This window comes from Rhopalosiphum maidis, chromosome 1 (genome assembly GCF_003676215.2).
Source record: "Rhopalosiphum maidis isolate BTI-1 chromosome 1, ASM367621v3, whole genome shotgun sequence".
NCBI lineage: Eukaryota > Metazoa > Arthropoda > Insecta > Hemiptera > Aphididae > Rhopalosiphum > Rhopalosiphum maidis.
The window spans coordinates 86,717,040-86,739,835 of NC_040877.1; the positions used below are offsets into that span (position 1 = coordinate 86,717,040).

General features: G+C 25.5%; 1 protein-coding gene across 1 annotated transcript; it reads left to right on the forward strand.

Moving 5' to 3' along the window:
• The first annotated feature begins 17,537 nt into the window (after nucleotides 1–17,537).
• On the forward strand, nucleotides 17,538–22,036 carry LOC113557260 (protein YIPF6). Its single transcript, XM_026962678.2, has 8 exons — nucleotides 17,538–17,758; nucleotides 18,688–18,750; nucleotides 19,673–19,792; nucleotides 19,859–19,937; nucleotides 20,015–20,057; nucleotides 20,113–20,241; nucleotides 21,295–21,452; nucleotides 21,526–22,036. The coding sequence occupies exons 1-8, from the start codon at nucleotides 17,753–17,755 to the stop codon at nucleotides 21,639–21,641; spliced, it is 714 nt and encodes a 237-aa protein (XP_026818479.1). The 5' UTR covers nucleotides 17,538–17,752; the 3' UTR covers nucleotides 21,642–22,036.
• Nucleotides 22,037–22,796: the final 760 nt, after the last annotated feature.

A 22,796-nucleotide genomic window follows, 5' to 3' on the forward strand; every position in this document is an offset into this window, starting at 1 on the left:
TAATTTTAATTTTCTTAACACACCTTCTAAAATATTCAAAATAGTTTAACTCTTTTCGATCTATTTATAATTTGAAATATTATAATGATTTAAGTTTATTTATTATGATTTAAGTTAATAAAATTATTGTTTCAAAGAAAAATGCTTGAAATTGTAAAAAAAGTTACTCATAAGTAGTTCTTACATCAGTTATAAAATAATATTGAAAATATAGTAGAAATTGCTTTCAACAAGTTTCAAGAGCCACAGCATTTTTCTCGTTGTAACCGGTAACTTGTAAATTGTCACAATTTTTTTTTGTATTTACGTTGTAAATTTAAATTGTTGAACACAATTTTTTAAAACACAAAAAAATGTGCAAATTATTTTAAACTTAGTTAAATATACATGAATACTCTAATTTTGACACTTAAGGTCAATAAATGTAATATACTAACACAATTTTTCACAAGTTTTTCTTACAACAATTTAAAAAAATTTAAATACACACAATATGCCAAAATGTTCTGTCGTCGAAAAGTTTTAAGTTTAAATGTTGATGATATTGAGTTTTTATCAAAAATTAACGATTTCTTTTGTAATTTTTTATTAAACGTAAAAATAAAAACATTCCACTGCAATTACTAAATTAATAAATTTATAATTTTCTATTCAAAATTTTAAAATATATTAATCCTATATGTTTCATGAAAATATTCATGCTAATACATAATTTTACATAAAATGTCGATGTTGATTTATAACTTATAAGTTAATAGCAATAATATTAGCATACTCGTAATAATTAATCTATAAAAATATACTATATCACTGTATTTCAATGAAAAACATAAATAACTAACAGTTATATGAATAAATTATAAAATACAGAAATAAAGAATAGAAATAAAGGCTTGATATAATCGTTTCGTAATCAACGATTCATTATTAAAGCATTAAATATTGTAATTCAAATCAACACATTCATACATTGACTTACTCAATTATTTGGCATATTTATTAATTCATTTTTTATTTCACATAGAGACAAATGATTTCTGAATATTTGATCGCACTGAGATACATATATTCTACTATACCTACTATACAGCAGCGAACAACTACTTTACTTATATATATATTTTTTTTAAACTAAATAAAACAGCGTCCGAAAGTCACATTACACCGTTCATAATATATTATACGTACGTATTATTATGAAACTTTCCTGTATTTCTGGTAAGCAATTCACGTACGTGCGGCCAACAAACGTATTTTGCAATATAGATAATAATTATAATTTGATATTGTATAAGCACCAACATGCTTGCCTAAAAATCCATTGGAATTAAGGATATCATACCTAATACGGCATTAAATAGTGAAATACGTAGGTAGTTAGTTGTATACCTATATTATTATTACAAGATTGATATTTCCCATTGCAAAACACCATACATATTATTGTGTGAAAATTAAAATTACTATCATCACATTGTTTTTTTTTTTACATATATTTAATGGATTTCTATTTTACAAAGCACATGATCGTCGTTTTCTCAAAGTGTGACTAGTGTGAGTAATAATAATATATAATGTATGTATAAAAACACTAAAAACTAAAAACACATGACTTATACTATACCATACTTCTTAATATAGACAATAAAATGAAGAAATAGGCGTACTTATCGCGTACTGCATAAATACCATAAACAATAGATAATACTTTATTATACTAGAATTTCGTGTTATACCGGAATATTTATCAGTACGATTTCGATTTCGACTTTAAACTATGACTGCACAGACGACTTGATGCTAATGCATATTTTCGTGGTGTGTATACCACCAGAAGTGACTTGTACATTAATAATTGTCTTGGTTTAAAATTTAAATGTCTTGATTTTACGCTCGAACAAGCGCGGCTGTGACATGTCGGTCGGTTTCCGTTTTCATCGCATTAAGTTTTAACACGATATATATAATATGTTATTTGAAACACTCGTGCAGCTGTCCAAAAGTAACAAAAATTTGAAATGACATTTGGTATATAAGCATATTATATTATAAATACGTAACGCGCGCGTATACATGGGCAGACACAGGATATAGACAAACGATAAACATCGATATTATGAGGAGCGTGTTTAATCGGAACGGAAAGCAGTCAAAAGTAATACAATATGTTATAATATTATAATTACCATTATCCTCAAGTCCTCAAATATATGTATATATATATATTGTAATAATGATAATATAAGAAATAAAAGAAAAAAATAGTAGGTAACGAAATATCTTTACGTTTACCTAGAAATAACATATTATTATCGTATAGTATTATACTCTAGATCGGATATAATATATGTTTGATGTTTAATTTTTTGTAGTTCTTCTGTTACACGGTCTGAAAATTCCATCGCTTTCGTGTGTGTGTAGTGTAATAATTTTTATAAAATACGATCTCGACCGATACGATATAATGTGGATAATAATAATGCACAATAGTCGACGGCTCAACCATGCAGTGATGATAATATTTAACGTGCGTTTATATGTCCGTCTGCGCACGGTGCGTGTACAGTATCATGAATACCTACTGAAATACTGACCTTTCTGTCACGGTCGTTTGATCTAGATTTTTTCGTTTCCCTGCGTCTTCCGTCTTCACATCGTTTTCGTTTTGTGGATATTCATCGGTCTGTAGAGCAATTGCATGCAGGCACGTCAGCACGTGAATGGTTTTGTTGTTTCCTAAATCGTGCAATTTTGTATTATATAGGCAGGTACATATTATATGAATCTGGATCAAAAATAATCAACGAGACCGCTCGCATTAGACTCTTCGCAACTCTTGTAATAAAATATAAACGCTTTCGATATTGATTATTTACTGAGCAATGAGCAGTTCCATGTTTCTGTTCCTTTCAAATCAAACACACATAAAGAAGATGTTCCTGTATGGAATATATTATAAATAAATATAGTTAGGTACCTACTACCTATAATCAGTTAGTTCTATAGTTAAAACTTTAAAATAATTTAATATTTTAAACTTGGCATTATTTATACATTTTTTTCTAACTCAGAAAATCTATCAATAATATCATAAAAATTGACAGATAAGTTGCATTGAGTTTAAAATATCATAATAGGCTATAATTCGTTATCGATTGACAAGATAAATAAATTTAAATTAAATTCTTATCTATTCATCATTAATCCCAGCAAGTGACAACTTTATCTTGTGATTCTATTGTATTATTATATTGTTAGTTAGTTTAAGCTGTGATGTTTATCTGCAGAAAAAAATAGTAACTGATATCATTAAAAATTTGCTTAACCCTAAAGTATATATAGTTGACACATTTGGAAAACGGTGTCGTATTTGAATATCTTTTATTATATCTAAAATGCTTAGTGTACATTTTTAGTCGATAAAATTATAAAATAATAGTTTACAAAATTAAAACATGGCAGTCCATTCGCCATCCAATCAGACTACAAGTATACTCTCATAATAAGCGACTCTCTCATCGCCCTTATCTCACTACAAGATCACCACCTTCAAAATGAAGTAATCCAAATTAACAAAGACCTCATTTCTTCGTCGAAAAACAATATTAAGTTTATGTGGGTCCCTTCTCACATAGGTATCCCCAGGAATAAAAAAGCCGACCAAATGGCGAATGAAGCGGTTACATCCACAACCTCTACCTTCATAAATAAAATCTCAAATAAAGATCTCACGAATGAAGCCCATAAACGGATAATAAAAACATGGCAAAATCACTGGATTTAATTCCCGACAGCAATAAACTCAGAAACATCAAAAAAACTGTGTCCAAATGGGCATATCCAGAGAACGCAACCAGGAAAGAACAAATAATTATAAACAGAGCCAGAATAGGTCATTCCCACATCACTCACTCATATTTGATAACCATGGAGTCCCCCCTCGTGTGACACATGTAAAACTCCTCTTACAATGGAACACATCATTATGGTCTGCCTCAAATACTCAACCGCACGTTGTCTTCTCAATAATTCAAGATCATTCGAAGAAGCCATCAGTCAACATAACTCCGTCAACATTTTTAAATTTTTCAAAAAAATAGATTTAGATAAAAACTGTAAATATTACAATTTTTTCATTGCACCTCTACAATAATAAGGTAATGTCTCCTTTTATATTGTAAAACTATAACTTTTTGTAATTATAGGCTAATAATCTTTGTAATTGAAACCTTTATATTAATAAAAAAAAAAAAAAAAATTTGCTATACTATGTATAATGAAACTATATTGTTTGAAATTAATTTTTATGTACTGATAATCAACTGCAGCAGAATAAAAGTGTTATAAAATTATAAATTTATCATGTAAAGAAAAAAAAATGTATATCGAATCGTTCAGAGACGATGATTCGGTTCGAAACTCCGGAAATGTGTTAAACCACTTTTGTTCTTTTCTTTTTCGTACCTACGTCTATAACTATTTTTATTATTAGTAGTAGTAATATTAGTATTATTATTATTGTTATTATTTTTTTTTGTCTTTTCTTTACAGCATGTTAAGCGTGCGGTCGGATGAACATGTCAGTGGATCCATCTAAAAAAAATCTTATAAAATGGCTACAGCTGTCTCGCGGTTATCGCTGATTTATATTTGACGGGAAGTTATAATAATAATTTACACAATATTATAATATACCTGCCCATGACTATTTCAGTAATATTTACCTATGATATGATATTATTGTATTATACTATTTAGAAGTTGTGCTTGTACTAATAAGGATCTACCGCCTAGCTAGGACGTTTTCCATGTACGTGTGCGTTCACGTGACGATTTTCAACAGAGCTCATAACAGTTATTATAATTATTCCTATATCCGTGGAAGTTGCACGCAATAAATTTAGATCCGAATGGCAGTCACACGGCTGAGTTCTGGTACCTGTGCAATTCGTGATTCGTGTTATACTAATATGCTATTAAGGGGGACAGGGTACCGTTTGTTTACTGTGCCTACCATAATTTTATAGTATTAGCCATTAGGTATAAATGTTGTGTGATGAACAGTCGTTATGATTGACGGAGAAGTCATAACGAATTGTAATTGACCGGTAACGAGTACAAATTGTGTGTTTTGAGGTTAACACTAAAAACTAAAAATCACTAAAAGCGTTTCAGTGAAAAATTTCTCACGACGGCGAAGAGTGAATTTTTTCGTAATTATAATTGTATTTTTTTTTTGCGGAAGTGGTTTGATTAACTATATGCCTATCATCAATACGTAGGTATACAATTTTTTTTAATATTCTGAATTTTCAAGATATTTGACGTAACAACCGACAAGAATAAGAATCCTATGACAATTAACAATTATATATATATTAGTGTCTTTTATTATTTTATTCTAATTATGTTAAACAAAATTAAGTCCATGTATGAAAATTTATAATATACGTATTCGGATATACTGCAGGAAAAAACATATTTAAGTTTAAACCGTTTCTATTATTATAATAATAATAATTGTTATAGCCGTTATAGGTTTTAACATATCGTTTAACCACCCGTTTTTTATATTTGAAAATGATTACCTATGAAAAACTAAAATAATTGTTATTTATTTAATACATAATTTAAATGTATTCAATTCAATCTTAAGTTGTAAATTATTTCACTGTATTTACTTTGCGGGTATTCAATTTTTTTAAGCTTAATGTTCTGTGACACATACGATTAACGACTATTGTAAAAGTGTAGAACACCTGCTATTATTATATAGGATCAGTGTCTCGGTAGATTACAATGTGTAAGTATATATTATATATATATATATATAGTGTCAGTAAACTACATTCAGGTTTCCATTCAGCATTGTTCGATTTATATTTCATTCAAAAAAAAAAAATTAGATAGAATTTAGTTTCCCGTATAGATAACTATAATGTTTTATTTTTAATGAATCAAGTACTGCATTGCACGAATAAATAACAGTTATTTACGGGCCATTTTAAATATTTTTAAATTGGGTAATTGATAGGTACATTTTTTGGTAACATGATATAATTTTTGACGAAGTATAAAAACACTACTATAATATTCAGTTTTGAAAGTTATATAGATACATTATATTAGTATATTCATATATTAATATATTATTGCCATTGGGTTTTGTTACTCTGAAATTTTTTCCAGGTTTGTTTAAATTGTATCTTCTGTTCAGTGTGTTTTATCATTGTTTTGAATAGGCTCATGTAAAATGATTTGGTTTTAAAAAAATTGATTAAAATAATATACCTACAAGCAAAATAATAATTTAAAGTGTCTATGTCACGCGATGTTTAAATTCAAACCGATAAAAAATATTGTCAAATGTCTTTGTTTAATCAGCCATATTCACAAATCAAAGTTATAGCTAGGTACCGTAGTTAAAAATTCCTGTGCATATAAATGGGTAAGATTGAAATAAATTACTATTATAATTTAAAAAATATAATTAAGTACCTTATATACTATTATATGACTATAATTTAAGATATATTATTTTAAATAATCCATCACATTGTCAGGTATGATTACACAATGTATTTTAAATGTATATTCTTTCGAACTATCATTAACAATTATATGTACAAGATATATGATTATTAAATATTTAAACGGTGAATGATGATACTTAGATAAATTGAACAATGGTTTAATCTCAAACAATGCGTATAGTGTCGTGAACCAAGATTTATTTATCTCAATCACCAAACAAAGGTTAAAAGTCAAATAAAAAATAAAAATAAGTTAAAAGAGATAAAATTATCATTAACACTATTGCAATAAAAAATTATTGATTGAAAACATAATAATTGAACCTTAAAAATGTAAAATAATAATAGCTGATTATAATATTATAATATTAGGAATATTAAAACAACTGGAATAGTTTTCTTCATGATTATAGTATAAGTTTCCTCATTGATATTTTCTTAAAAAGGAATACGTTTACTTTTCCTTGATATTTTAACGATGTGTGCAATATTATACGTTTTAATATATGTATTTACGTCTGAAGATCATTGTTTTGCTCTTACGTATACACAAAGAAAATATAATTTATATTAAGTGCATAACATGCTGTCTTTGTTAACAATATTTCCTCCTTTGCAATGTGTTATCAATTTCGTTTTAGATTCCGAGTGAAGTATTGATTTTGCATTGATAATATGTGATGAGTATCTGTGATCTATTATTGCTTTTTAGGGTGGGTAAAATGCTTTGATTCAAAGTAAAAAAATTCATTTACTATAAAATAAATAAATAACTAAAATAATTAAAATAAATTAAATTATTTTTAAAGCAGTATCAACAAACATATGAAATATATTTAATATGATGTAAACTGGCAGACCTTCTCTGCTAGAAATTGTTTTTTGTATATTACAACAATTTATCATCATTGGATTTAAATTTAACAATCCATTATACAGTGACCCACTCGACTCCTACTGTATATAGCAGAATGGTACCCACTCGTCCACCTTTTTAAATTTTAAAATGTTTATTTTATAGTATAAGCCCAATTTTGTGCCATTATACAATTATCGATAATTCATATTTCTTTGTTCATTTTTCCGATTGATAGTGGTGTAAGGCATTTTATATAAATATATAATCTTATAAACTTATGTGATATGTATAAGTATAGACATATAGTATTTATAATATTATAGAAGACAGCAATTGTTACATTTAAATAAAAACAATTATCAGCGTTCACTGCTCAATAAAGTATAATTTCTGTTTATTCGCGAGTATTAACAATAAATTACACTATTTTCCAATTCGTCTAGATAACTATCTGCATCATAATAATTTACCTACGTTCAATTGGTCGAATTACTATAATTACTACTGCTTAAATTTGTTGACATATTTTATGGAGACCATTCAATGCTTAAAAAAGTGTTTTGGAAATAAAACACACAAATAAATCAATAGTCTAATTATTCGTTGTTGCTCCATTAAGCATCTAAAATTGTAAATAATTCAATTTAAATTTTAAACATGTTTTCCGTAGTTTTGCTGCATTGCACAACGTGCGTATTTATATATTGTATACATAGATTATTTTATATCATACTATATTTACTATATTCAATCTACGATATTGTGTATACACCACCCCTACTCAACAACATCACCAGACACTCAACTCGCACATCCAAGTCATCATATAAGTGTCGAATCCACATTACGTTCATGGTGAGTGTATTCAAATGTAATGATGTTTATTGTATTGTTTATAATATTATTAAAACACAAATAAATAAACAATATTATGCAACGACGGCGGTTGGATCGGTGGGAAATGAGATCGCGCCTAAGACGTTCCTCTCGTATTATAATAATATATAATAGATACATTTCTGACCGAAAAATATTACAGTGGCGGCGTTATTTCAGTCAAGGCGAACGTGTTTCCCGCGTATTGCACACAATTTGGCCGCCGCGTACTTGTAATAACTTATTATTACTATATTATTATATACCTATACTATAGTACCTATAATATATATACCTATACGTCCGGAGACCTCTTGTGACTCTTATAAAACGTTTAATTTGTGCGTGGGACAGGACAATACATTTCATTTGTTTTTCATACAATATTTCGCTTACTTGCATTTTAACTTCAAATTAAATTCCAAAATCATTTTAACACTTGTCAGCCGCCGCGGAGTAGTGATTATGATTTGGGTACACGTGCTGCTGTACGCACGCATTGTGCGTGTTCGCGTGTATGTGTGTGCGTGCTGGCGCGTATTTCGGAGGAAAAATCAAGCCGGTTTGCGTGTGGGCTGCCATCGTAGGGTCAAATGGCAATTGGCCCGAAACGAAATAAATAACAAAACAAAACCGTTGTACGATTTTGTTTTTATCTTTTACGCAATTTTGCCGGACATACCGCAAGCGCGCATGTATGAGAAAATCGACGTAAAAAAACTTCCACAATTGCTCCAGTTTACGTGTTTCACGTCTGATTTCGTCAAAAAAAAAATAAATAATAATAATAGCACCGTGTATTCCGAAGTGTATAACGTGTATATTATATTATAAATAGTACCAGATCGTGCGAAGAACGAAATATCTGGGTGTGGTCGGATATCTTGCGACTCTCGAGCTTCTCGTTTTTACGATTTGTAGTTTTTACTAATAATAAACTCGTGTAAAAGTAAAATGCATAATATATCTCAACTTTTGAAATTTCTTAAAATGAAAAAAATAATAAAAATTTTTTTTTAGAGATTAGGTTAACCAAGGTGTAAATTATTATTATTGTGGTTGTCTATAATATAGACAATATAGTTATACTTTTTTTAAATTATATTTTAAAAATATTTATTTAAGAAATAATGTTTTATTAATATAAAACAAAATACAAACAAAATGAGATATCTATAAACTAGGGAAGTATAAAACGTCAACTATTTAGGTTTTGTTTTCATTAGTCGTTTCTATTTCTTCCTCTTTTAGTTGACATCATAGTAACAATATCATTGTGAATATTGAGTACATAATTGATCTACTCTTAAGTTCAATTCTTTATGATTAACGATGTGAGAATAATTCCAATATTGAAAAATTAAATTGAGTATGTATTATGTTTATTTTGCATGTCTCCCCATCCGTAAAAACCTAAATAAAACAATATCCTGCTTTAGTTCATTAGTTGCCGTTATAGCAAAATATAGTTAATGTTTTCTCGCAATGTATACTCAAGACGAACAAACAAGACTATTACGGCAACAACACGCCATTGATTGGAATTAAAATGATTGAGAGTCTATAATGGAATACATTTCAAATAATTTGAAGTATACACTTCGATGTCGCTATAAGTATTAAGCATATATGTATATTTATTAACATAATATCATGGATACATATTATAGTAGAACCCCATCACCATTCGCTTCTTTTCACGACTCTACTGTATATTATTGTTTTATTTAACAAACAATAATGAAATCTTTTGAAACAATTTTTTTCTATACGATCAACATGCCTTATAAGACGTGGAATCAGTCAAATTATGTTTTCCTACGTACTAATTGTAGATTACTATTCTGTATTAAAGAATCGTCTTCGTGTTCACCTTGGATTGCATAACGCATGCAAATGCAAAACCCAGCATTATTGGTTCATAATCAACCCACTAATTTAATACCTATTTATTACTTATTAGTTATTATAGTGGCACACCCAAAGGTATACAGCCCGTGTTTCTGGGTCGACCAGCTGGTTGTATTATTGTTTTAAATGTTCTAATATATAGATGTATATGTGTGTAAATATATGTTCCAAAAGACGGTAAAAGAAAAAAAATGTGATATTGTGTAAAACAAATTTCTTGTACAAAAAAAAAACGTATAACTTATGTTATAGTTATAAATTTATAATAGAAACCATAAATATACCTACGTATTTTATGTGCACCGAAATATTGATCAATTTTAGAGACTTACACAGTAGTATCATGTGCGATTTATATGCTAATTTTAATTTGCAATTTTAGAAGAGAAGTCATGTTAATAAATAAAACATGTTTTAAAACGGTTATAATTCAATAAGAATTCTAAGCGTTAGAAAATAAAATAGAAAAACTATTCAAATTATTATATAATTTAATTGTGTAGGAAATACTTAATGCAGCAAATTACACGTGTCTATTTAGTTTATTATGTATAATAGTACATTCGCTAGGTATACAAGACACGACGTTAAATTAGATTACTATTTATAATATATATACACACACCTAAACAGTAGACGATGACAATGAAAAAGTGTACTAGTATTGACGTCACAAACATTTAAACTTATCTCCAATCAATCAACGAAGTACTGCAGGTGTAAATGTATAATAGATACCATATTTTGATCGTAAAACATTGACCTATTGCATTAAGATTTTCTATAAGTCTTTGTAGATACTCTATTTTGATTTTTGACATGTCAACGAGGTTTGACAGCGCTAATTGCTATTTGTTTCGCAAGATTTCTGTTTCTGATTTCCATATTTGTATTTTGCAATCGGTCCAAGTATATTTTTTCTGGACAGAGGACAATAATCACAATATAGTCTCTTTTTTGAACTACTCTATAAAATGTAGATAGTCATCGTGTATATAGTTAATAACTATATGATGTATATTGTGTATACTTATAAGAATATTGAACAATGTAATTTATTTATAATAAAACATCAGCTATTTATTTTATTTTTTTAATTTATACGATGTAGATTTTATTTTTGAATTTTTACTATTAAAAACAAATGATTTTGAAACAGATGATTTCATTAATGATTAAACGTTATAATGCATGACATATAAGTATGCAATATTTAAATATGACTTATTAGCTATTATATATTGTAAAAACATTTTCTGTTATTGACATGCATATTATTTATGTAGACAATCGAATAAAAAAAATATATAAATCTAATACACAAAAAGGTGTTATCTTTAATATCTATATAGTATACATACATATATATATAGTATAGTTAATATATTTGGACTTTCGTAATAATAAACGTTTGACATTTCTAAATAAATGCAATTTTAAATTATTAATTATTTATACCAGTGATTTGTTTCATATGTTTTTGTAAAATATTTTATTCAGTTTTTTTAATATTCATTTTTTATACATAAATTATTATTTTTTCTAATTTTAAAAGAAATCTATTAAAAATAACAATATTTTTTTTCAATTGCATTTAGTATATCTAACACGAAAACCCAGTTGAGGGGTAATCCAGTTAAGGAGTCATTGCCATGAACTACAAGACGCGAAAATGAGATTTTTGTAGTGGCCTTTTATTTTGTATTATATTTTTATAATATTGTAATTACTAATTATTATGCTTATTAAATATTGAATATAAAATAAAATAATTAAAATACTATTAATTAAATAATTTAAACATAATTAAATTCTAGTTAATAGGTAAATAATACCAGAAATATTAGTGTTTCATAAAATAATATTCTCGAGCATAGTTTCATAACATTTTAAATTCTAGGTGGAGCAATTGATTTTACAAAGAAAAATAAATGAAATTGATGTATTCGATGTGTGTTCTTTGAAACAGTACTGGAAACAATTTTGAGTGACATCCGACAATGTAATAAAAAGATTTGAAATCTTTTCTGAAACAATAACCCGTTGTGTCCTTCCTGTTATATTAGGAGCTTAACCAAAATAATTTTTTGGGCTACTAATACTGAAAATACTAAGTTTATTAACTAAAAGTTTGTGAACCATATAACTGTACTGTACTACTGTATCGTCTGTAACACTGTACTAGTTAGTGCTGTTATTTATCATCATTACATAAATTTCCTCTTATAATTTGTATTCCTTCATTACAATAAAATTTAACCAAAGTGGTTTCAAGTTAGTAGTAATATATTTAATACTTATCAAAACTCACATTATTAGTTTGTTAAGATCTGAAAAAAGTTAGTAACAATTGTAGAATTATAAATTCGTTTCACAAAATTACAAAACCGTAGGTATTGAATTATTATTTAGAGAGCATCTATGTTCAAATTATATAAGTAGTATTAAGTACTATATATATATATATATATATATATTGATTTCAATTATATGACCAATTTAAAAAAAAAAGCGGGTTTCATTTGATTTGTTTTTCAAATTATGTTCACGCGATCGAACATTTGATTGAATTAATTTTTATGACTGAAATAATAAAAATAAACTCTTCAACTAAATAGATTTCATTTTTTACAGTTATTTTATACTTGTTTAGTAAATTAATTTATTATTTAGATTTAAAAATACAGAAGGAATTCTTAAAATGAGTTAAATTTAAATCTGCATTAAATATGCAGATTGTAAAATATTGCAATAGTCCAAAAATGGATAAAAGCAATAAATTCCTTATGAATATATTGATTGTTTCTGTGTAAACATAAAAACCAAATACAGTGGACAATGCTAAAATGATCAGAATTCAATAGATAATAAGCGTAAAGATTACATGACCTTAGAGCTGTATTCAAGTACTATCGAACAGATACGGATGTGCGTAAAATATGTCAATATTACATTATTTATCTATAATTGGCAATGAGTTGTCAACTCTTAATGTTTTCATTTAGGATTAACATATCCAACCTTAACACTGATAATATATTTTATTGTATTAAATGTTTGGAATTATACTACTAAGGAATAATAAAAAAATATTTCATGAATAAACTTAGAAATATTAAATTTGTTTTAATTCGATTCCAGTCACGAATATTGATTTTTAAATGCCTGAAATTTGATTAATAGTAATAAATACAACTGCAATTTGTATTTTTTATATATATAATATGAATCTCGTTATCAAATTATTAATTTAAATCAACTTATATCGAAAGCTTATTTTTGTTTTACACTATACTATAGTCTTTGTCTATAAGTATGATTATTATCGTCATAATAAAATAAGATGATAGTACTCTGAACATGAAAGTTCATTAATTTTTTAGTCTATAACTTAATCAGTTTATTTAATTATATTATTATAAACCTGTTCGGTGCCTCAATGAAATCATTATACATAATATTTATTAGTGCTAATGTTTAACTTTAGATAATGTCTAATGATCAAAAGATGAATTGGATATATTTTACACGCTAAATTCACCATACAATTTAAGTCTATTGATTTAATTATAGAATTTGAATTTCTAAAATTGTGTTTTTCGCATCTTTTTTTTTTTTTGTAGAAACTACTATCGAAAAATTTTAATGTTTCTGAGAAATTAATTTTTCAACAAAACATGTAATATACTCGTATATTGGTTTATCAAAATATTGTATTGCATAAGTTTTTTATTTTCAAATATTGTATTTAAAAACTGTAATTAAACATTTTATGATAAATTGTTTAATTGTATATTTGTATGTTTCTAATATTTTTTTGAAAAAAAAAATTAATGCTGATTATACGTTTTTGCACGAAATACATATAGTTATATACCTAATAACCATATAAAATTGTTTAAGTGGCATTGTATTATAAATAATTACAAATATAATATATCCATTATTAATAATAACATAATATAATATACTTAAAAAGTTTTAAGTTCTTGTCAACAATGTATTTAAATAATAACAAAATAATTAACATCGTTATTTGTCATTTAAATAAGTAATTTTGTTAAAATTTAAACTTAAAATGTCTATACAAATAATTGACTTCATACATTTTTTAGGTGTTACACTTTTAGTTTTTTTTTATTTATTCATAAGATTACTTCCAAGGAAATAATAATATGGTTTCGGTATGAACTACCACGAAAAATCTTGTATTAAATTTTCCATACTTAGATAAAAAATAAAATTGTTTAAGTATAAATTTCTAGAATAATTTATATATTTTTGAGATTTTGACGATTTTTAGTTTTTAATCAATATTTATACTCGTACAAAAAAAACAATCAAAAATGTCTCATACCTATAAATAGTTTAAAAAGAGTCAAAATATTTTAAAAATTTGTCCTGAATAGGAAATGATAATATATTATACATTTTGTAAAAATTTCAAGTATTATCTACATTTATTTGCTCCCAAGTAACATTAAACAAAAACAAAATTAATTCTAAAAAGTATTTGGAATTTTATTTTACCCTCTTAAAATTACAAACTAGATTCAATTTTCCATCTACACCACCCATGAAAATGAAAATTGAAGTATTTTATCGATTACTTATCATGTACTATAAAAATAAAATCAATACATTCGTTGCTGAATCTAAAATAACACGTTGATTATTTCATAGAATTATGCGGCGAATAGTATATGCAAAACTATTACATGAATGTTATTTTATGTTTAAAATTTTATTTTACGTGCATATTACATGCCTATTCGGGTGCAAAATTAATTATATTTCTGTTATTCTTTATTATCCATAATTGAAAATTAATATAATTTTGAAATTTTGACGGAAAATTGATAAAATTTCCAGATGAAACACATTTTTAGGTATGAATTTCTATGTGGTAAGTTGCACCGGATGTATTTTTTAAGTAACTTTATTTTTACAGTCTTGGATTGGTTGTTTTATTGTCGATTTTAAAGTGAAGTACTTTTTTACTTTGTAACCGTGATTATTAATTTACTAACGTTCACCGATAGTAATTTTAATACTTACTATAATCATTATTTTAGAAATAGAGTATGTTAATTTTACATTTATTTACTACAAACCCGCTTAAACATTTTTTATTTGATTTAAAAATGCAACATTTTTATACAATTAAATTTTCTGAGAAATCAGTAGGTAATTAGAATTTTAGTAGTAAATCAACTTTTAAGAAATAGTAAAGTCTTTCATAATAGGTTATATCGATCAAATAACATAATATTTTTGAAAACTCGTAAAAATACTGATTGCTATAACAAATAAACAAAAATATCAGAAACACTACTTATTTTTAGAAATTAAAATTCAATAATATTAGAACACTATATTTAAATTATTATTTGGTAAATAAATAAAATATTTCTAATTCACCTTTTGGTCGTTACTCATTAGTCATTAATCATTATCTAAAGTTAAAAATTAATTATAAATTCACCAATTTATAAATAATAATAAATAATAATGACTCCATAATGTAGAACTGGTTATGTTATTGACAAAAACTTTCATGTTTCACAGTACCTATTATGGCTACTATTCTCTTGTCATAAATGACGAAATTATATATATATACATACATATATATATATATATATATATATATATATATATATATATGGTGTATTTTCAATCTTGTTTAATGAGCATAAGAATTTTTATTAAGATGTATAGAAAGTAAAAGCTGACAATAGTAGCATTAATTATGTATAATTAATCAATGATAGTAGATTTAAAGTTCACCTCTTAATTGAGTATTTGAGCAGGTCACTAATATAAAATATATAATTTTGTATACTACCTATACAATAATCTATGGTGAATGGCTTTCGTCTGAGAAAACAAACAATTCTAAACTGTCAATTAGCATTTACCTCTAAGTATTAATTCAAAGGGTGTCTGAAAACGACATACGGACTGTCCTCAGTAGATTTCTTTTATTTATTGCACAATCTACCAATGTACGGTATTACTAATAGCATTATAAATAATATATAATAAAATACCTATAGAAATATAGTCTGACCGACCGACCGAGACTGTTTACGGACAAACCTCTGAATCGTTTATCATACAGGTATTAAACGATCTACAAAAAAAAAAAAAAAATGAGATGACGTTATACGCGCATATTGTATTGTATCCGTCTTAATGTCTTATAACTAACGCACCACATATAGTAAATTTCACGTTAAGTAGAATCCTTTTTACCCTAACTTTCACTCTGTTTTACAATTTATAGTGTTAGAATTAATTTATCCATTATATAAAATTCACTTCAATAAAATAACAGATTAAAATGCATTCTCCTGAACGTTAAATTGTCCATGTTTAAATGTTTTTCGTTAATAAAACGGAGCTAAACAACACAACGTGTATGGGTATAACCAGGGCTTGAAACCGACTGGAAACCGATATTGAATATCGATTTTGAATACCATTGAAAACCGAAATCAAAATCGAAAAATAATGAATACCGATATTCGAAATCAAAAACGGAATCGCGGGAATCGAAAAACATTAATACCGTATAAAACCGTCCTATTGACATCGAATTCAGATTTAACGACTCCATTACTACGGCCAGTACGACCTATAATACGGCTATACCTACCTACTCCGTAGGTACTCGACGTCGAGATACACTTCGCACCTACTATACCATAATACAAGCTACCACTATCAAAGGGACTTTTCCGCTTTTTTTATTTGATTTAATGATAATAGTTTTCATAATTACTTCTTGGATTACTATTTTCTGAAAATTTTATAAAATCGAAAATACTTTTGAAATTAATAAAATTATGGCTGTCATAGGCGTATATTAATAAAAATAGTAAAAGTGTGTAATTATGTTGTAATAAATAATAATACATGTACCCCGCAGTCCGCGTTTCGAGAGAGCGCAACTCCGCTGTTCGCCTGCTCATTTACAGTAATAAATCGTAATAATATAGATAATTCAATAATATACGCAGAATGTCAGAATACAGTAAAGAAATAGAATATAACGATATTATTTTTATAATACCGAGTCAAATACTTAAATGAATTAAATAGGCATTATACTATTATACTTATACATTCTTCAGGTTAATAGGGTTATTTGTGTATCACGATATTATAACAGTTTTGGTAACCACTGCCTGCCGCCTGATTCACGTCTTATCAGCACGAAATCCTGCTTATCAGTCACTAATTTAATTATCTGCACGGGCATGTACCACGGTCTCAAAAGTGAGTAGAGTATCTACTGTGTTATCACTTATCATGACACGTCTGGATTCTCAGTTTTTTGCTATTTTGATGTTTCATATTACCTAATATTCAGTATTTAGCCAGAAGTTTTTATTTAATTAATTTGTATAATAAATAATAATTAATTTAAGTGGCCACGTATAAAATGTGTTTTAGCGCAAATTATTGTTATGCTATTTTAAATAATTTGACTAGAATCGAATGAAAACTACTACATTATTTGTACCTGATATTCTTTAGTTATTCTACACGTAAATAAATAACAACAATGGATGTAAGTTTTTTTTAAATCTAATTAGATTGAACTAGACATGCATTTGTTTACTTTTTAGTTCTTCAAACACAATTTAATTATTTAAATAATGACTATGATTTACATGTAGTCTAACTAGTTCACAGTTTTCGCCATAATATTTTTTAGTTCTTTCCTGTAAGGATATGCTATACAAATTAAAAAGAGGTTTTTAGTTATTAAATAAACAAAATATTATTGGTTATATGTATTTCATATTTTTATATGAGCGTGCATGGGGACAGTTTTTGTAGTATTGTCATAATATTATTATAAATTATTTATTATTAGTTTCTGAAACCTAGTTTTGACATATCTTGTTGAAAATAGTGTTTCTGTATTATTTTTTTAGAGGTAAATAGCCTAATTTGAGTTAACTTTTCAAATCATTAATGGAGGTAAAAAATTTCAACAACATTTTTTATATGAGAAGACAAGTATAATTTAATAGGCATCAAAAAACCCGATTTCTATTAATTTGCTTGATAAATTAAATAAATTAAGTTAAAATTTTAATAAATTGTTATTGTTGATCAATGTTACAAAATAAATTCCAAAATTTGGATTGTACTTATTAACATTATTAAATAGTCTAAATCATTACTATGTTAACTTCATGAAAATCTTAGTATTTTTTCTTATGCAACTTAGCTAATTTATTATTTATTTGTTGTAATGTGTAATTCGTGAAATTTGACATTAAATAAATTAGATAAACTGGTCACCCATTTTATTATATAATACTATAATATTTTTAAAATCTAAATAAGTACCTAGGTATTTGATTATTATATCTAGATTATAAAATCCACCTGTGTTGTATTATTTTTAAATGTTTAATAAACTTTAAATTATAAATTATTATTTAAACATTATTTTTTAAATAATTGATTTTTTTTTTTTTTTTTTAGTTTTTAAATACTAACACCGGACAAAATAACTTTAATAATCCAAATGGTGGTCATACTGCAATTGTAAGTAAATACTATATAAATTGTTCAATTTAATATTAATTAATTAATCTTGCTCAATTAAAACATACCAAGTAAAATTTAGTTTTAGAAAGCAACATATTATTGTGTTTTAAAATTAAATTTCTTATTTCCACAAATGAAAATTATTATTTAAAATAATATTAAATTAATAAGTGTATTTACCTACTCTAACTATATAAGTATACTTAATTGCAAAATGTATAATTTTTAAAATGCATGAATGGGGGTAAGTCGGGGAGCTGTCTCGTCTACCCTCCACGTATGTATAAATACTTGATATTGTCAATAAATGATGGTGGCGATGCGAAAGCAGATCCCGCGGCGTCTTCAGTTATAACAGAAAGAAAAAGTATACATTTTACTTATATTACTATTAGGTTATGTACAACCCACAGTTATCTACTAGAGTAGACGACTGTGGTCCAGCCTCACTAGGAACTCTGCATAATATCATCTATAACAATTATATGGACAAAATATACATGAGGTAAATTGTATAAATAGTATAAAAAAATAAAAACGTCATCAAATTTTCTCCAATTCTTTTTATAATTTATTATAATTGTTTACTTAGTATAACTATTGGCTATTAACTACCTATAATTGTAAAAATAACATTCTATATAAGCAAGTAACCAAGTATACACAGCAAAATAATAATTATTAATTTAGTAATTAATAGTTATCAACATTTTTAATAATTAGTAAATATATAATTTAATTAGCATGTATTGTAAAATTGAATAATGTAATTAAAATCCCTGTTAAAATTTAAGTCACTATTGTTTTTCAATATTAGATGTTTAGTTAATAATACAAGTTTATGACCACAAAATTATTATTTTTTTTAATTGCTGAACTATGTCTTCCATTAATGTATTATAATTATTTTTAATTTTAGTATATCGATGACCGACCAATGAATAATGTAGAAGGACGGATGACTGTGTCTGGATCATTAATGCAAAATATCGGTGACCCTGGATTCAATACATTAGATGAACCTATTAAAATTACTATTGTAATTATGTTATTTATTACATATAGTTATTATTTATATAAAATGTTTTGTATTTATTAATTTTAGATGAGAGACTTAAAAGCAGTTGGGATGAAATTTAAACATGTCTTGTATTTAAAAGAAAAAAATACACTTCTCAAAGAATGTAAGTTTTAATTAATGGTTGAAATTGTTTTTAATTTTATATTTTCCAGTATAAATTATTATATTTTATATTTTTAGGGGACTTGTGGGGCCCTTTGATGCTTTGCACATTCATGGCAATGTAAGTTCATTAATTATTTCTATTATTGAATTATAACTTATATTATTTATTTAAGGGTTCTACAAGCATCCCCTGATTCTATACAAATGGGTGATGGAGGTCCTGAGTTTGCTGAGGTTTTTGTTATTATCTGGATAGGGTCTGTGATTATTACATTAAATTCAAAATTACTCGGGGGCACAATGTAAGTATTCATTTTTTTATTGTTTTTATTCATATTTTATAATATCAAATTTTTTTTTTTCATATAGATTAAGTTGTATAAAATATTTATTGAAGCCCAAGGGATAATATCTGGTTGTAGGCTCCTATCAATTGAAAACAATTCAGTTATATCATTAATTATAAATAGTATTTAAATACTATTTATAATCAATGATTATATTCTTATCCTTGTTTAAAAATTTTAATAAATTATATTGATATACACAATATAACTTTTTAATTATTAAGAAAATGTATTGTTTCTTTTTTATTAACACATAACATATTGAAACGAGGGATTCAGTTTTAATAGCTTAAATACTAGATTGAATTTAGCTATTATCAAACTTTAAGGTAAGAACATCTATGTATTCTCTTATTAGATTTTATAATTTAATTTTTAAGCGAGTTATAAGTATAAAAATATTAATATTTATAAATCTTTGTTATTCACTTAAAAATTTAAATATTGTAAAAATGAGAAAACACAGATAATGTTCTTATCTTTAGTTTGATAATAGGTCAATTCATTCTAATATTCAAGCTAACTACACTATAGATTGAAACAGCTGGATCTACATTTTAGTATGCTATGCATTAGACAGTGACATCACATTCGTGCACAATGTTCTCTTCAGCGTTTAGCTGTTAAGAAATAATATCATCATTATTGCCAATTACCAATGATTTGTTAATAATTCAAAATATTTTGTATATTTAATCAATAGTATAATTTAATAGTTTGAAATCATTATTATTATTTAAATATTTTCACAAAATATTACTTATATTAAGTTTTTATATCATAGAATTAATACTTTTTAAAATAATATACTTATTTTTTTATAATACCTACTACTTGCATTATATTACTCTTTTCAATAAATAATATAATTTAAGACAAAAAAAAAAAATAAATAATAATATTAAGTATTAACGCATTTATAATATATAAATTAATATTTTTTTTGTCTAGATTGCCATTTACATATTAAACATTATTTGTGTTACTTAAATGATTGTTTTTTTCCAGATCGTTTTTCCAGAGTGTATGTGTTTTAGGTTACTGTCTATTACCAATTGTTATAGCTTTGATAGTATGCAGATTTATTTTAATATTTGAGCAAACCAATTTCTTATTTTTTATTCGATTTGCCATATCAATTGGTTCATTTTTATGGGCCACATATGGTAAGTAATAAAATATTATTACAATATTATTAACATATGAATAATTTCTAAATTGTATCTTTTTTTATTTTAGCTTCTGTTGTATTCCTTGGAGATAGTCAACCACAAGGCAAAAAGGCTCTAGCTGTATATCCAATATTTTTATTTTACTTTATCATGTCATGGCTTGTTTTATCACATACAGTATAGCGTTGTTGATCAAAATTACATTTTGAGAGGTTACGTGAGTTTTGTTTATGACTTGTAATTATTTATATTATTTTAAAATAATAACTATTAAGTAATTATTTGGTACTTGATGCCTCAATGTAAAGCATCCTGTCATGTGTATAAAAATACTATATTAATGAAATTTTTTTTCTGAATTGTTTCTGTGAAATAAATTTTTCATAATATTATTATTTATTGTATTTTTATAATTTTTTTTTCAAGTACATCAATATTTATATTTTTTCTTGTACTAATGTTACTTAATTTTATGGTTAATATTTATATGAATATTAAAGAATAAGAATAAAAAATGTAAGCACAATAAGTTATTTGTTTAACTCAAATGACCGTGTTTAATCACATACCAATAAATACATTATTTTCAACTTAATACTCAGTACATATGTGATCATAATTCATTATATATTTGTCACAATTTTAAAAAATATGTTACCATAAAGTTTATAATTAATATTTTGAATAAGAAATTATATTTTTAGAACATACTTTATAAGTTAAATATAATTTAAAACAAATATGAAAATCTACAAGCATTTCTTTTAAATAGCCTCTCATAAGTACCACTTTACAATTTGTCTTTCTAGTTTTTATTGTGTGTAGGAAGAAAAGCTTAAATGTTAACATTAAACAATGTGTTAAAAAACTAATTAAGTAGGATTAGATTCTTATATTATACAATAATTTATATTAATTATTTTTAATAAATTTGATTAGTTGGCCACATTGTCAATCAATTTTTATATATTTTACTACAGCTATAATCATTAATGGACTCAAATTATCTTGTTTTACGACTCAACATAAATTTGTTGTAATAATCTTTGTATTTGAAAATACTCTTACATAACACTTGTATAATGTCAATATTAATATATATTTGTAAACTTTGAATTCATTACAAACAAATTTTATTAAAAAGATAGATATCGAATTAAAACAAAAGCAAAATTAATATTAATAAATTATTTTATTTATTCTATGATTATATACTTTATGCTAGTATTGTGTATAGACTAAACTACTGCCATGAAATATTATTTAATTTTTAAATGTTTAAAAAATAAAATTAGGTCATCAAAAGTTAAAATTTACTGGTGGGCCTCTGTGATACAT

Bases quoted from the DNA above. Each gene is read 5' to 3' on its own strand.
- LOC113557260 (XM_026962678.2), top strand. The intron at 18,751-19,672 runs GTAAGTAAATAC...TTTTAATTTTAG, and splicing joins ATGGTGGTCATACTGCAATT to TATATCGATGACCGACCAAT. The intron at 20,058-20,112 runs GTAAGTTCATTA...TATTTATTTAAG, and splicing joins CTTTGCACATTCATGGCAAT to GGTTCTACAAGCATCCCCTG.